Below are 13,534 nucleotides of genomic sequence, written 5' to 3'. Positions count from 1 at the left end.
CCTATGATAATGATATCAGCGAAATTGGAAGACACATTCCCCAACACATGCTCATAAAATGGTATTGCAGCGTGTTTACAAACGTCGCCACCATCTCCTTATCAAGTAGAGGTGGCTCAACCTGAGCAGCCAACTCTCTCCATCGTTGTGCATATTCCTTGAAAGAATCAGTATCCTTCTTAGCCATGTTTTGCAATTGCAATCTATCTGGCGCACTATCTGTGTTGTATTTATATTGTTTCACAAAGGCGTCAGCCAAATCCATCCAGGAATGAATTCGAGATGGCTCCAAGTATGTATACCAATTCAATGTATTAGCAATTTTTCATCATAGGCATAAGCAGCCATCTTTCTATCGTACATTATCATATGGCTTTTAGGGCATGTGGTGCCCTTATACTTTTCAAATTCTTGGACCTTAAACTTGTGTGGTATCATCACACCAGGAACCAAGCTTAATCTCGCCACATCATCGAACCCATAGCTTCTACCACCCTCAATGGCACGAATCCTTTCCTCAAGAATTTCAAGTTTACTTTTAGCCCCATCAACAACAGTGGATATTGCTTGGACTGTAGCGTGTGGTACAGCTTTAGTCACAACATCTGCATCATTGAATGTTTTCGGAGGCTGGGGCGCCACAGTCATCCTCGGTCCTGTGAATGTTGTAAGACCCGTAGGATTTAATTAATTAAATAATTAATTAATTAATAAATGCGGGAGGGAAAATAATTATGACATTAAATTATGAAGAGTATGACGTGGAAAAGTATTAGCTCAAATGGTTAAGAGTACTTTACTGTGTGAGAGGTCTTGGGTTTGAGCCCTATGTATGTTAACTTTTGTTATTGTTTTATTATTTAAATTTGTGAAGTCATGTTATGGAATGATATGATGTTTGAATTGGGTTGTTAAGCATGAAATACGATTAGTTGAATTGGTTATACTATGAAATGGTGATTGAGTGGTCATGGATTCAAACCTTGGAAAATCCAAACTAAAATCTTAATTTTTTTGTTGTTTTGGCTTGGAATTGAATATGAAAGGTTGGGGAGAAAACCCTAGAGTAGGTAGCAGAGAGGTGGCTGGAAAATGGCCATAAGGATGTGGTAAATTGCATTTAACAACTCAATTATGACTTAATTTTCGGGTATAGTAATTAACATAGTTTTAGACACCCTTTAAAAAGAAGGATTTTGCTTAAAGTTAGGGTTTTTGCAAAACTGAGAGTATACCAGAAAATTAGGCACGAAAATCAAAGAGATTGGTGAGGTGGAGTGAGGTTCTGAAGTCAAGTGAGAGCACACCAATAGAGGAGGGAACGTGGTGATCATTGGAGTTCTTCAAAGCAAACCAATTCTTAGCAAAAGGATCCAGGTTAGGGGAGTTTTACTCGCTTATACATATATGCATGAATATTTGTATGATTGAATGTCTATTTGAATGTCTCTGTCAGATTAAAGCTGTATAATTTCACGTTTCTAGAAATTTTCCAGAAACTGCTTGGCAGGTCTTAAAAGCCGCCAGGCGGCTCATACTTTATTGCACGATTTTGGGTTCCTGGAGAAGGAACCGCCTGGCAGCACATGCTTGGCCGCCAGGCGACACATAGGAGATCTTCATTTTTCTGGGTTGGGATGAAGCGCCTGGCGGTAGCAAGTGAACCACCAGGCGGCACGAGCGGGTTCTGGCTCGAATCAACATTTTTGGTGATCTGGGCTGTTTCTTATCGGTGGGAAAGCTATTCGTGGTTATTAATAGATGAATTAGATATTGTATGATGTGCATTTTTACGCATTAGTAGGTATAAGTGAATAAAACAGTGATTAAATGTCAAGGGTAGGAAAGCGGGGTACAATTAGGGTGTAAGTGTTGTGATCCTCGTTGGGTACAGTGGTATTGAGATTGGAGGGTTGTAATTATTGGATTTGTTATGCCAAAATGGGAGAGATTGTATTGAGATAGGTGATAGGGAGTGAACAGGAATGTTGGCAGGGGTGAAAGAAACCAGAGTTGTTCCTAGGTCTGATACACCGCCTGGCAGGAGACAAGTTACCGCCAGGCGGCAGCGTTACATCAGTGGTATGATGGAATATTGCTTGGACTGGTTCGGGCTGGATGTGGTATAGTTCGTGCAGTTTGTGCAATAGTAGTGGACGTGAAGGAATTTGAATGTGAGATGAATTGGACGCTTAGGAGAGTGGAGACATAAGGATGGCTAATGAGATGTGGTGAATTAGAGGGGGGGATAAGGAAGAGAACTCTGACAGATACGTTTTATGGTTGAAATATACATGCGGTGGGGTGAGTACTCTTTGGTCAGGTTGGTTATCAAAATAGGGACACATCCTGTGAGCTTAATGGAAGAATTAATCATACTATGGTCAGTCTATGATATAAAATGTATATGTGTGATAATTGGATGTTGGGAAATTGCTAAATAATCTTAATTAAAGTAACTCACAGGCAAGATAGGATTAAAGGGATCATACTAATATAAACCAATCTTGGTGTTACAATATTCACTAAAAATGAGTATTCTGGGTAGTACAAATGCATGTATGGGGTCTTAACAGCGGAGTGGAGTGTAGAGAAATCAGTACCTAGTGGGGTTCTGATATGGCGCCTGGTGGCGGGGTCCAATCCGCCAGGCGATAGCAGCAGAATAGCGAAACTGCCTAGCTGGATGCGCTTGGCGATGAGAAGTATTCCGCCAGGCGGTAGTGAGAGCAACAGTGGAGTCTGTAGCGTTGGCGCCTGGTGGTGGGGGCTGACCCGCCAGGCGGTGGCTGTTAAGTCTGCGTGTTTTGAGGCGCTGTGCGCCTGGCGGTACGCAACACCGCCAGGCGGTCTGGGAGCTGGCAGCGCCTGGCGACACGTGTCCCCCGCCAGGCGATTCGTATTGCTGCAGCTTGGAATTTGGTTGTGTAATTGTGATCTACAAGGCGTCTAGCGGTGCTTTAAAAGGTGGGTTTGCTGGTGTTCCTTGAGTTGTGGCTCGGAACGTATCCCTTGAGTTGTGGCTCTGGATAGGGGTTAAGCACGTGGTATTCCTTGAGTTGTGGCTCAGAATAGCATCTCTTGAGTTGTGGCTCAGGATGGCGGATGAACACGAGGAACCCTTGAGTTGTGGCTCGGGTTGACGAGTGTTGTCGGTGGGAGTGTGCTGGTTGTGGCCAATACGGATGGGTCCAGATAGATTGCCCTCCTCAGTTGTTGGCTGACGAGTTTGGTAGTCTTTGGACGATACGGACTATGTTCGTATATGGGAACTCTACCTGACGTTACGATGTATGATCTGTAGCTTTGTTTCCCGCACGTGCTCTATCGGTTGTGGCCGATAGGTATAGCAGCAAGTCACCTTGAAGTAATCATTAGACGATGTAGAACACGAATAATCTGATTGGGGTCAGATAGTAGGAATTAAAGTATAGAACCGATGTAGAATGTTTAAGTATTCCTAGTGATATGTGAATACGTATATGAAACTGTAAAATTATATATGTTTTATTTGTTAAGCTCACCCTATCTACGCATGTTTCGCAATGATCGTGTACGCGATACACGGGAGCAGATGTTGTTGATGCAGGTGGCTTTGGTGAAGCTTAGCTGTGGAGAGGGGATAGCTTGGGGATTTTATTTTATGATTTTGAATCAGTTGTAAACATTTATGTTCTTGGACTTTTATTTTATAATTGACGAATACTTGTTCGAAATTTTCATTATCAATATATGAAATAAAGACTTAAATTTCCCGCGTTTTGGGAAATGAAGTATTATTAAATGCGACGTTATTATGTATTTTCTTTATTTATTTATAAATTCGTAATATCCTGATGGGATGTTACAAATGTGGTTGTCTCATTCATCTCCGCTCTTGTCACGGGTGTCGAAGCTAACATCGGCCCTTGAGTACCGATCGATAATGTGTTGTTAGCTGCAGGAAAAGAAAAAGAAGTTTGTTCTGCATCTGAACATTCTCCAACTGGAGGAGTGTATCCCGGTGGCAGACCGTACATTGGGAACGAAACTGACGTGCCCATAGGCATTCCATAAGAATGAGCATTCTCCTCGACCCTAGCGGATGAGGCCTTTCCTAAAGCCTTCAGTAACTTCAAGACCTCCAGGATTTGGCCCACTTGATCCTTCAGCTCGTTAATGTCAGCCTTTATAGCTTCATGGGCCTCTTCCCAATCTTCCATGCTTCTGTGGTTAGCTCGTGTGCGATAAGGGTGTCGTGGAAATTTTGCCGTCGTATTTGATTTTGCTTTATTATTTCGTTAAATGAAATGAATTATGAAAAATGAAAAGAAAGAAAATGAATGCAAAACATTTATTCTAGTCGGAAATTTTAAAGCTATGAGAACCTTAAGGTAAATATATCATAGAAATTAACATGAAACTGATACAACCCAACCATTAGCAAGTCTTCTACATTCATTAAACGAGAAAAGAAAGAAAACCTATTCCCTAACCCTGACTATCATGCTCTTCATCTCCCTCATCAACTTCTTGCAATGATTAAAGAAGGCTTCAATCTCTCTTGGCAGATTGAAGATCGGTAGTGCAGTGTCTGCTTCAGCTAATAATCGTGGGATTTCTTCAATTGCTCCATTCGCCAAGGCAGCCAGCTGTGAGAAACATCTCTTCCAATGTTCTATAGTCATTTCCTGCTCGACTGTGTACCCATTCATCCGACTGATCACCTCTCGATGTTCCTTTTCCAATTCAGCTCTATGCCAACATTCCTCATCCATCTTCACCTCATAGGTCGACACCACCTCTCTCATTTGTCGTTCAACCTCACTGATTCTCATTTGTGTAACCGTCTCAGTGCTTCGGTTTTCTCTCTCTTAAATTCCTCACACAACTGATCCCTTTAGCGCTTAGATGTTGTTGCTGCATCTCTCTCGGTCCCTTGATTTTAATGCGGTGCTTGCTGCGACTAAATCCTGTTTCACTCTGAAAGCATGATCTCGTTCTTCTCTTTGTTGCCTAAGAATCCCTTCATACGCCTTTGTCATTTCCTCATTATCACGCCTCAAATCCACATGCTCATGTTGGAGACTTTTAAGCTCGTTAATTAATTTGGCATTTTTTTAGTTTCATCTTCTCCATCTCTTCTTTTAGCCCTTTCACCTCCTCAGACTCAGCAAGTTCCAATCGCTCCGGAGCAGGAGAGTCCGATTTGAAGGGTAGCTTGATCACATTACCCTTTCTAGAATCCATCGTCGGTAAGATATCTTCCCATCTATTACCCATGGCCTTAGGTCTTTTTCTGCGCGCAGAACCTCACCCCAGGCACTCCTAACTCGTCAAATTAGATCTTGAGAAATTCCTTCTTCATAATAAGTCCATATGGCAAACCAGAGATTTTGGAGTTGGAGAACTCTTAATTGGACACCCAAATTGTCGTTGAGCCAGAACAGGGTTATAATTCACACAACTTCTAGTGCCTATCAGAGGGACGTTAGGGAAATCCCCACAAGAAATGACATGCGACTTGAGCAGCTCAGGGACACACCATCTAATCTTTCCCCCATTCAAACCTGCACAGAATTGGGCCTATTCTTTCGCCCCTCGAATTTCAACGCCGCCATGTGGCAATTCCCCAATCTGACATTCAGCATTTATTGTACCCAAGCGGACTCGGGATATAAACCATACATACAATATAGGTACACAACATAATATCTTCTTCCTCTTGAGTGCATAGCACAAATTCAAACCCCCGTACACATCAGCTAGAATCGCAGCGACTGGGCTTTCTAAATGAATCTTGTAAGCGACAAACACATCGATGGCCACTTGATCAACAAAATTCTCCATGTTAGGGAAGAAGAAAACATAAAATGGAAAGGAAAGAAATGGTAAAAATGTGAGAAGCACGCCACTACAAGGCTAGGCTAGAAGCCATGGCAACCTTGAAGATGAGTGGATGTGTGCCGCCACTTGTTATGCAAGATAAGGCTTAAAAGTATTCACTCCCAAGGGAGGAAACTCTCACAAATGATTGAGACACAAGAGTGTTTTTACTTCAAAATGTTCAACCCTTTTACATGTCTAGGAGCACCCCTTATATAGAAGAGTTTAGGGGCCTCTAAGCAAATAAAAGATACCTAAGGATGTCTCTACAAAAACCTAACCCTAGCTTCTAGAAACTAGGTCAAATAAGATTACAAAAATGAGAGACAAAAGAGCTAACTATGGTGTGTGCAAGGCTAATTTCGTTCTAGCACAAAAGGAGACAAAGAATGTGTCTCATATGTCTCCAAAAAGTGGCCAAAGTGTGCTAAAAATAAAGGAGACCAAAGGTACATAGGTACACTTGCTTCATGCCTTTTACTTTATGCTTTATGCCTTTGCTTTACTCTCTCCTCCACATCATTTATGCTCCCCAATCACCATGTGCCACCTAGCATTGTTTTCTTACTCCTAATTAACCTACAAAGCAAATAAACATAGATTAGCATGTTGGCTTAAGTCAAGTCAACTATAGTCAACAAGTCAAACCTAGTCAAAGGTCAACAAGTCAACTAAAGCTAAGTCAACTTAGGGAATCAAAAATAACAAACACAAATGAAAGGGATGAAGGATTAGTGAACTTCCTTTCTAAACATGCTTAGTCTTCTTAAGCATGTGCCTTCATCCTTGGTTGGGGTCAATCCTTCATCACCATACCGCTTCTTGAAAGCATTCTTCTGTATAGTCTTCATTTGTTGCACTACTTCCCTTAGACCATTCAGATTGCTATCTATAACCCTGATAGGTAACTTCTTCAAGGCATCCGACCCTAAATTCCCTCCGACTTGAAATCCCATGTTAATTTCTTTTGTTTCTTTTCTTTTCACAAACTCAATCACAGCTTTAAAATTTCTGACCTAGAATCACAAGAAATGTTATGGCATGGCATGACAAAATACATGTTATGCATGAACAAATAATCAAAATGCATGTATGATGATGCCACGAAAGAATGTACAGACACATGACTTCATTGCTAATTCAAATAAAGCGAGAAAAATAAGATGAGAATTAAGGTAATGCGCATGTCTCCCCTTGTGCCTTATCAGAGGTTTGACGCCTAATGGTCCTAAGGTAAAATACATGCGCTCGCCAGGATGGTTCCCTAATACTTAAGGATTAAGGTCACTAGAGCTATGGACCACTTCTTGGCATTTCCCATAACAGTTGGTAGACAACAAGATGTGGGAGTACCAACGAAGTAAACAAACTCTAGTTGGGCTTCTCACAATGACCACTTGGGAAGTTCATCCACTGTGGCACTGCTACACAATCACAAGAAATGTTATGGCATGGCATGACAAAATACATGTTATGCATGAACAAATAATCAAAATGCATGTATGATGATGCCACGAAAGAATGTACAGACACATGACTTCATTGCTAATTCAAATAAAGCGAGAAAAATAAGATGAGAATTAAGGTAATGCACATGTCTCCCCTTGTGCCTTATCAGAGGTTTGACGCCTAATGGTCCTAAGGTAAAATACATGCGCTCGCCAGGATGGTTCCCTAATACTTAAGGATTAAGGTCACTAGAGCTATGGACCACTTCTTGGCATTTCCCATAACAGTTGGTAGACAACAAGATGTGGGAGTACCAACGAAGTAAACAAACTCTAGTTGGGCTTCTCACAATGACCACTTGGGAAGTTCATCCACTGTGGCACTGCTACACAATCCCCTCTAACTGTAAGTTACAAAGACCCAGGTATAGGGCCCCGCTCATGATATGCACAAAGTGTGTGTGTGGAGGGAGAATGATGCATACCATAACCCCCACCTGCAAAACAACAAGAAAATTTCTCAAGCAGATATATAACAAAATATGCAAAACAATTTACACACAATCATTCCTAGAGACAGATATAAACAAATTAAAATAGAGACAAGAATATACAAATAAAAATAGAGACGAAAAAAACAAATAAAAGAAAGGGGAAAAAGAAAAAATAAAATAAAATAAAAAAAGGGAACACCACATTTAGTCCGCATATCTAATTAAATGACTTGACTCTCTAGTGTCCCCAATGGAGTTGTCAGTTGTTGCAACTGGAATCGCGACGGGACAGCGAACCAAAAAAGAAAATGGGTTTAAAAAGAGATTAGGAGTCGCCACCATAGTTATTTTTTGGAAAACTATGGAAAACCATAAAATAAAGAAAGTCTGCGAAAAACCAAATTTTGGATTCGGGAGTCGGTTACGCGGAGGGAAGGTTTTAGCACCATACGCGCCCGCCCGAGGGCAGTACCTTTAATTAAAAATGTAAAGTCGACGTGGTTTTTAAAATGTTATTTTTTCCCCCAAAAGAAATAATAAAACAAAAATGCTAAAAAGAAACAAAAATATTTTTTTAATTTTTTGGGCCCGACAAGGATTGACCTTGGTCCTACGTATTCTCATTCAAAATGAGAAATCAGGGTTACACAGTTCTTTAAAAGATATTTAAAAAAAAATATTGAGACAAAGATTTGATCTTTTAGAGGTGAACCTGACAAGGACTAACCTTGCTCCTACGTTTCTCACGATGGAGAATCAAGGATCATGTAGTTCTTAAAAAAAACCTTTTTATTTGAAAATATTGATATTTTATATTTTGAAAATTTTGTATTTTGTGGTGTTTTTTCAATTACTTGAAAATATGTGTCGAACAAACACTAAAAGAGAAAGAAAACTATTTTTGATATTTTTGAAAATGAGTGTCACACGGTGCGGGCGACCGGACAGACACAACAAAACAAAAGAGAACATTTTTCGTTTTTTAGATTTTTTTCTATTTTTTTATAATTTAAAATAATAATAATAAATAAATAAATAAAATAACAAAAAGGACAAAAGTGAAAGAAAGAAAATAATAATGATAATAATAATAATAATAATAATAATAATAATAATAGTAATAATATGATGCATGAGTAATGTGTGAGGTAAGTGAAGTAAACATAAATCACAAGCCCAAAACAAGATAAGCATAAACAAGGGTGCAAGGTTATCAATTATTGTGGTGCGCAAAATAAAACATGAAACAAGTGTTGCAGGGGTGCGAGGTTAGTAAACATCAGGGGTACTCACAGTAAAATTAAAACAGGGGTGCGAGATAAAGGAAAAGGGGTGCACAAAGACAAAAAAAAAGGGTTCAGGGATTAAGAATAAAGGTGCGCGACATAAAGATGGGTCTAGCTGCAAACCCAAACCCAACCTTTTATTATTATTTTTTTAAGACATCAAAAACCCTAATGGGTTTATTTATGTTTCTCTTTCTTCCGCAGCCGCCACACCACCATGCCACCACGCCACCATGCCACCGCGCCACCGCCGGAGGTCCCACCGGCGAGACCCGCAACCGTCGACGCCAGCCACCATCGGAGGCGTCGCCGGTGAGAATCCAAGTCCCCAAATCATCGCGCTTCATTTCTTCTCCCGCGCGCGAGACAATGCCGTGACCACCACCACTGGAGCAACACCGTCGACACCGCTCTTCACCAGTGGTTTCATCGACGTCGAGGCCTCCTTCTCCATCTGTATCGCATTCGGGACACCAACTCCAGGGCCAACTGTCGCGCCTCCACCTCTGTTAAAAGCTTCAACTCGTCACTGGCGTTTATGATGAGCAACGAAGATAAGACAAAATAGGAATTCTGTGGCGTTTATGATGGTGTTGTATGGTAGCCATTATTCGATAATGGAGAAGTAAGAAAAATATTCTCACCTTAAATTTGTTTACGCAGGTGCGATGGGAATAAAATAAATAAATAACAGATGTAATTATGCTCACTTCAAATCATCTCTCATCCATACATTCATGAACATCAATATCAAGCCATGTTAACAGAAGCTCCAATTCATACATCCATGAACATCAACAACAATATCAAGTCACGGTAACATAAGCTAAGAAGGAGTTAAGAACACTTACCGTGAAAATAAAACTTAATGCATTAACAGCTTTGCTTCCGTTTTCAATTTTGACTCCTTCTCTCCCTCTCTGATTTCTAGTGCCTTCTCTCCTCTGTAGTAATCCAAAAAAAACCCTCATTTCATGAATCTTCCCCTTTTTATTATGTAACTATCTCCTTTGTTCTGTTCACTTTTCTCCGCACCTTCCAATCTCGAAATTTGGGATAAGGCTGAGCTTCTTGCTCCTTCAGCCATCATGACCATGTTACAGGTCATTCCCAATACAAAACCATGATAACATGGCAGACATGAGTCTAATAACATAGAGACCTTACGTTACCTCTACCTTTCTTTCCCTTTTTCCTTTTCTTTTTTTTCTTTTTGTTGTTGTTTTTTTTTTTGTTTTTTTTTTCCTTTTTTTTATTAAACTAGGATGAAAGACGTAAAACAAAAATGGAGCTATAATAATAGAAAGGAAAATAATGTAATAATAAAAATAATAAGCCCAAATAAATAAATAAATAAAACAAAATTAAAAAATAAAAAATAAAAATAATAATAATAAATAAATAAAATAAACATAGATATTTATTTTTTTCTCAAACTAAAACATATTTTTTACCCTTTTATTTTATTTTATTAATTATTTATTTATTTATTCCTCTCAATTGAACTTCAATTAATTAATTTTTTTTGTTTATTATTTTTATCATTGTTACCCGAACGAAATTGGGTGTTGACAATGGTCTTTCATTGTGTCTTGATGTGTTGGATTGATAAGTACTGAATTGGAGTGGTTTGTGTTCTTTTTGGGTTTGAATTTTTGGTTTTGCATGCTGAGAGCAGGTGAAAAATTTGTTATTCTAGTTTAATTGAGAAATTCTATCTTAAGCGAGAGCAGTCTCGCCCAAGCGAGAAAGATCTAGCTTATGGAGAATAGTATAATCCACTTTGCTCTTTGTTCGAGTTGTCAATCAAGCGAGAATTTATAGCTTAAGTGAGAGCAGTCTCGCTAAGCGAGAAATATCTAGCTGAAGTGAGAATGCTGCATAATTTTAATTCCTTACTTTTAACCTGTGATTGATTGAGTTAATTTTAAAAATATGATGTGTGAAGCTATGCATGGATGATGTTGGTATTTTGAGACTTGACTTCGTATATTGTTGTAAAATATGTGATTGTTTTGATATTTGAAATTTGAGATGGAATTATTGATATGTGAATATGAAAATATGATTAAAGATGTACATGATTATGAAGGTATTGTTTTGAAACTGTGATGATAATGGGTTTGTGAATATATATATATATATATATATATATATATATATATATATATATATATATATATATATATATATATATATATATATATATATATATACGAGTATTGTATGTGACATAATTTCGTGGGTTTCATGGGAGATTTTATGGTGGTGTTAATTTAGTGTATGCATTGGACTATGGATTCAAGTAAGGTGAGATCTTGAAACTCTAATGATCATCACTCAAATAGAGTAGAATGGTTATTGTGGTAAGAGTAGCAGGAGGTCCTAGTCTAAGACAAGATAATGACCTTAGATGATCATGGATTAACCTTGTGTGTGGTAGGGTGAAACCCATTGGTGGCTCTGCAAAGCAATAGAGGCCACCACAAATACAAGTCTCCAATGATTCTGATTCTGAATGCATGTCTCTGAACAATCGAGTTTAGTGTCAATGGTTTGTGTGTAACACCCCATTTAAATAATATCCTTAATTTAAATGAAATGCCACACGGATAAAGTAGAAGAAACAAATCTGGGAGTTTAACCACTACTCCTTATAATATCCAAAAAAACTAGAAGAAACCAAGGCACACCACGATGCCAGATACAAAGTATAATACAAGAACTTGACAGTAGTTATTAAAGTACTAAAGGACAAAACAGTACATAGGCAATAGCCCTATGAGAAAGCCCAAGAAAATAGAATCCAGCCCAGATGGGCTATGCAACGGAACCATCACCTCCCTGTTGACCCCGGGTGTTCCTCGTATCTGCTCACATCAAAAAATTGATGATCATCACAAAAGAAAAAGAACCACACACAAGCAATCAAACAAGCAAAAGGGTAAGCTAGAGTATAAAACAGTTTATCATACAGTTACATGCTATTTCACATTCCAATCAGTATATCTCATCCAAACATGTTATGACCTTTCAAACAATACACTAAGACTCAGACTTGACTCATCCGGATACATATAATTTAGTCGGATTCAGCGAATGCTTGCACTTGTGGTGGATTTCTCTGCTCACCCCCGAGCTAAGTGTTACAATGTCTCAACTCCCACACACAAGGTTAGCCCTTGATGAATTTCAAGCCTCCTACTACTCTTACCACAAGAGTCAGTCCGCTCTATGTGAGACTAATTGACTCCTTAGAGCGTCAGGATGCAACCTTACCTTGAATCCTTACTAAATTATATAGATGGCGCACCACCATGAACTCCCACTAACAAGGGTCATGGAATTACGTCCTGACCACTGAAGCACCACCATGAGGTCTCACCTAGAGGCTCATGGAATTACGTCCTGACAACACACCAATCATATTCAAACAATCATGTATTATTTATCATGCTTATAAATCCCATGCCAACCTTTATAATCCATCCTCATACATATTCCATGTTGAATCCATTCCAAATCATCCTTCCCAATCCATGAATATAGAAGTGTAATTCATACCAACACCATGCCACTTTGATTACCAACCATCTAATACAAGTCACATGCCAAGGTCATGTTAAACTTATCAATCACAGACCATAAACCATTATACTCATACCCATTCGCCCAATTCATGCTTTTAAAAGTAATTGAATCAATCCACAAGTTCAATTTAAATTAAGGAATTAAAATTATACAGCAATTCTCGCTTAAGCTAGAGTAATCTCGCTTAAGCTAGATTGATCTCGCTTAAGCAGGAAATTCTCGCTTAAGCTAAAATCTCTCGCTTAAGCTAAACTGACATATTTTCACTGGTTTCAACATGTAAAAACACAAAATCCCAAACAACAAAAATTTAAGAAAACATAAGCACGTTGTATAAAACGTTGGCATCATATTTCATGCTTTAAAAGGGTGAACAAATCAATCATGGGAGCAAACAAACATTTAAACAACTAGTGCTGTCAATCTCGCTCAAGCTAAGGAGCTCTCGCTCAGGCGACAAGGGTCTCTCGCTCAAGCAAAAAGCTTTCGCTTTACGCGAGATTGAAAACAGAGAGTACTTCGAGTTCTCGCTCAAGCTAGCCCATCTCTCTCAAGCTAGCCCATCTCGCTCAAGCGAGAGGCCTTCGCTCAAGCGAGCACTCAAAACTAAAGGGGGTGAGTTACTGCCATTCTCGCTTAGGCGAGAGCTCCTCGCTTAGGCGGGAGCTTCCTCTTTAGGCGAGAAACAGCTCGCTTAGGCGAGCATAGCAGATCTCACCTGCTCTCACGCATGCAAAGCTAAAACTCCATCCAAAAACAATACACCGATTATTTTTACACCATCAAAAGCACATCAAATTATCAAGAGCACCCAACAGAACCAAAATAGGCACATTATTTATAAAAGCAT

General features: G+C 39.1%; 1 protein-coding gene across 1 annotated transcript; it reads right to left on the bottom strand.

Annotated features, from left to right (window-relative positions):
- Positions 1–306: 306 nt before the first annotated feature.
- LOC114188337 lies at positions 307–4,202 on the bottom strand. Its single transcript, XM_028076931.1, has 2 exons — positions 3,917–4,202; positions 307–656 (listed from the first exon to the last, which is right to left on the bottom strand). Exons 1-2 carry the CDS (start codon positions 4,200–4,202, stop codon positions 307–309), a joined length of 636 nt encoding a protein of 211 aa, XP_027932732.1.
- Between the last annotated feature and the right edge of the window lie 9,332 nt (positions 4,203–13,534).

The sequence above is a fragment of the Vigna unguiculata genome, chromosome 6, assembly GCF_004118075.2.
Source record: "Vigna unguiculata cultivar IT97K-499-35 chromosome 6, ASM411807v1, whole genome shotgun sequence".
In the NCBI taxonomy this organism is placed as follows: domain Eukaryota; kingdom Viridiplantae; phylum Streptophyta; class Magnoliopsida; order Fabales; family Fabaceae; genus Vigna; species Vigna unguiculata.
The sequence above is the reverse complement of the archived record's forward strand: the minus strand, read 5'-3'. Positions and strand labels throughout refer to the sequence as shown.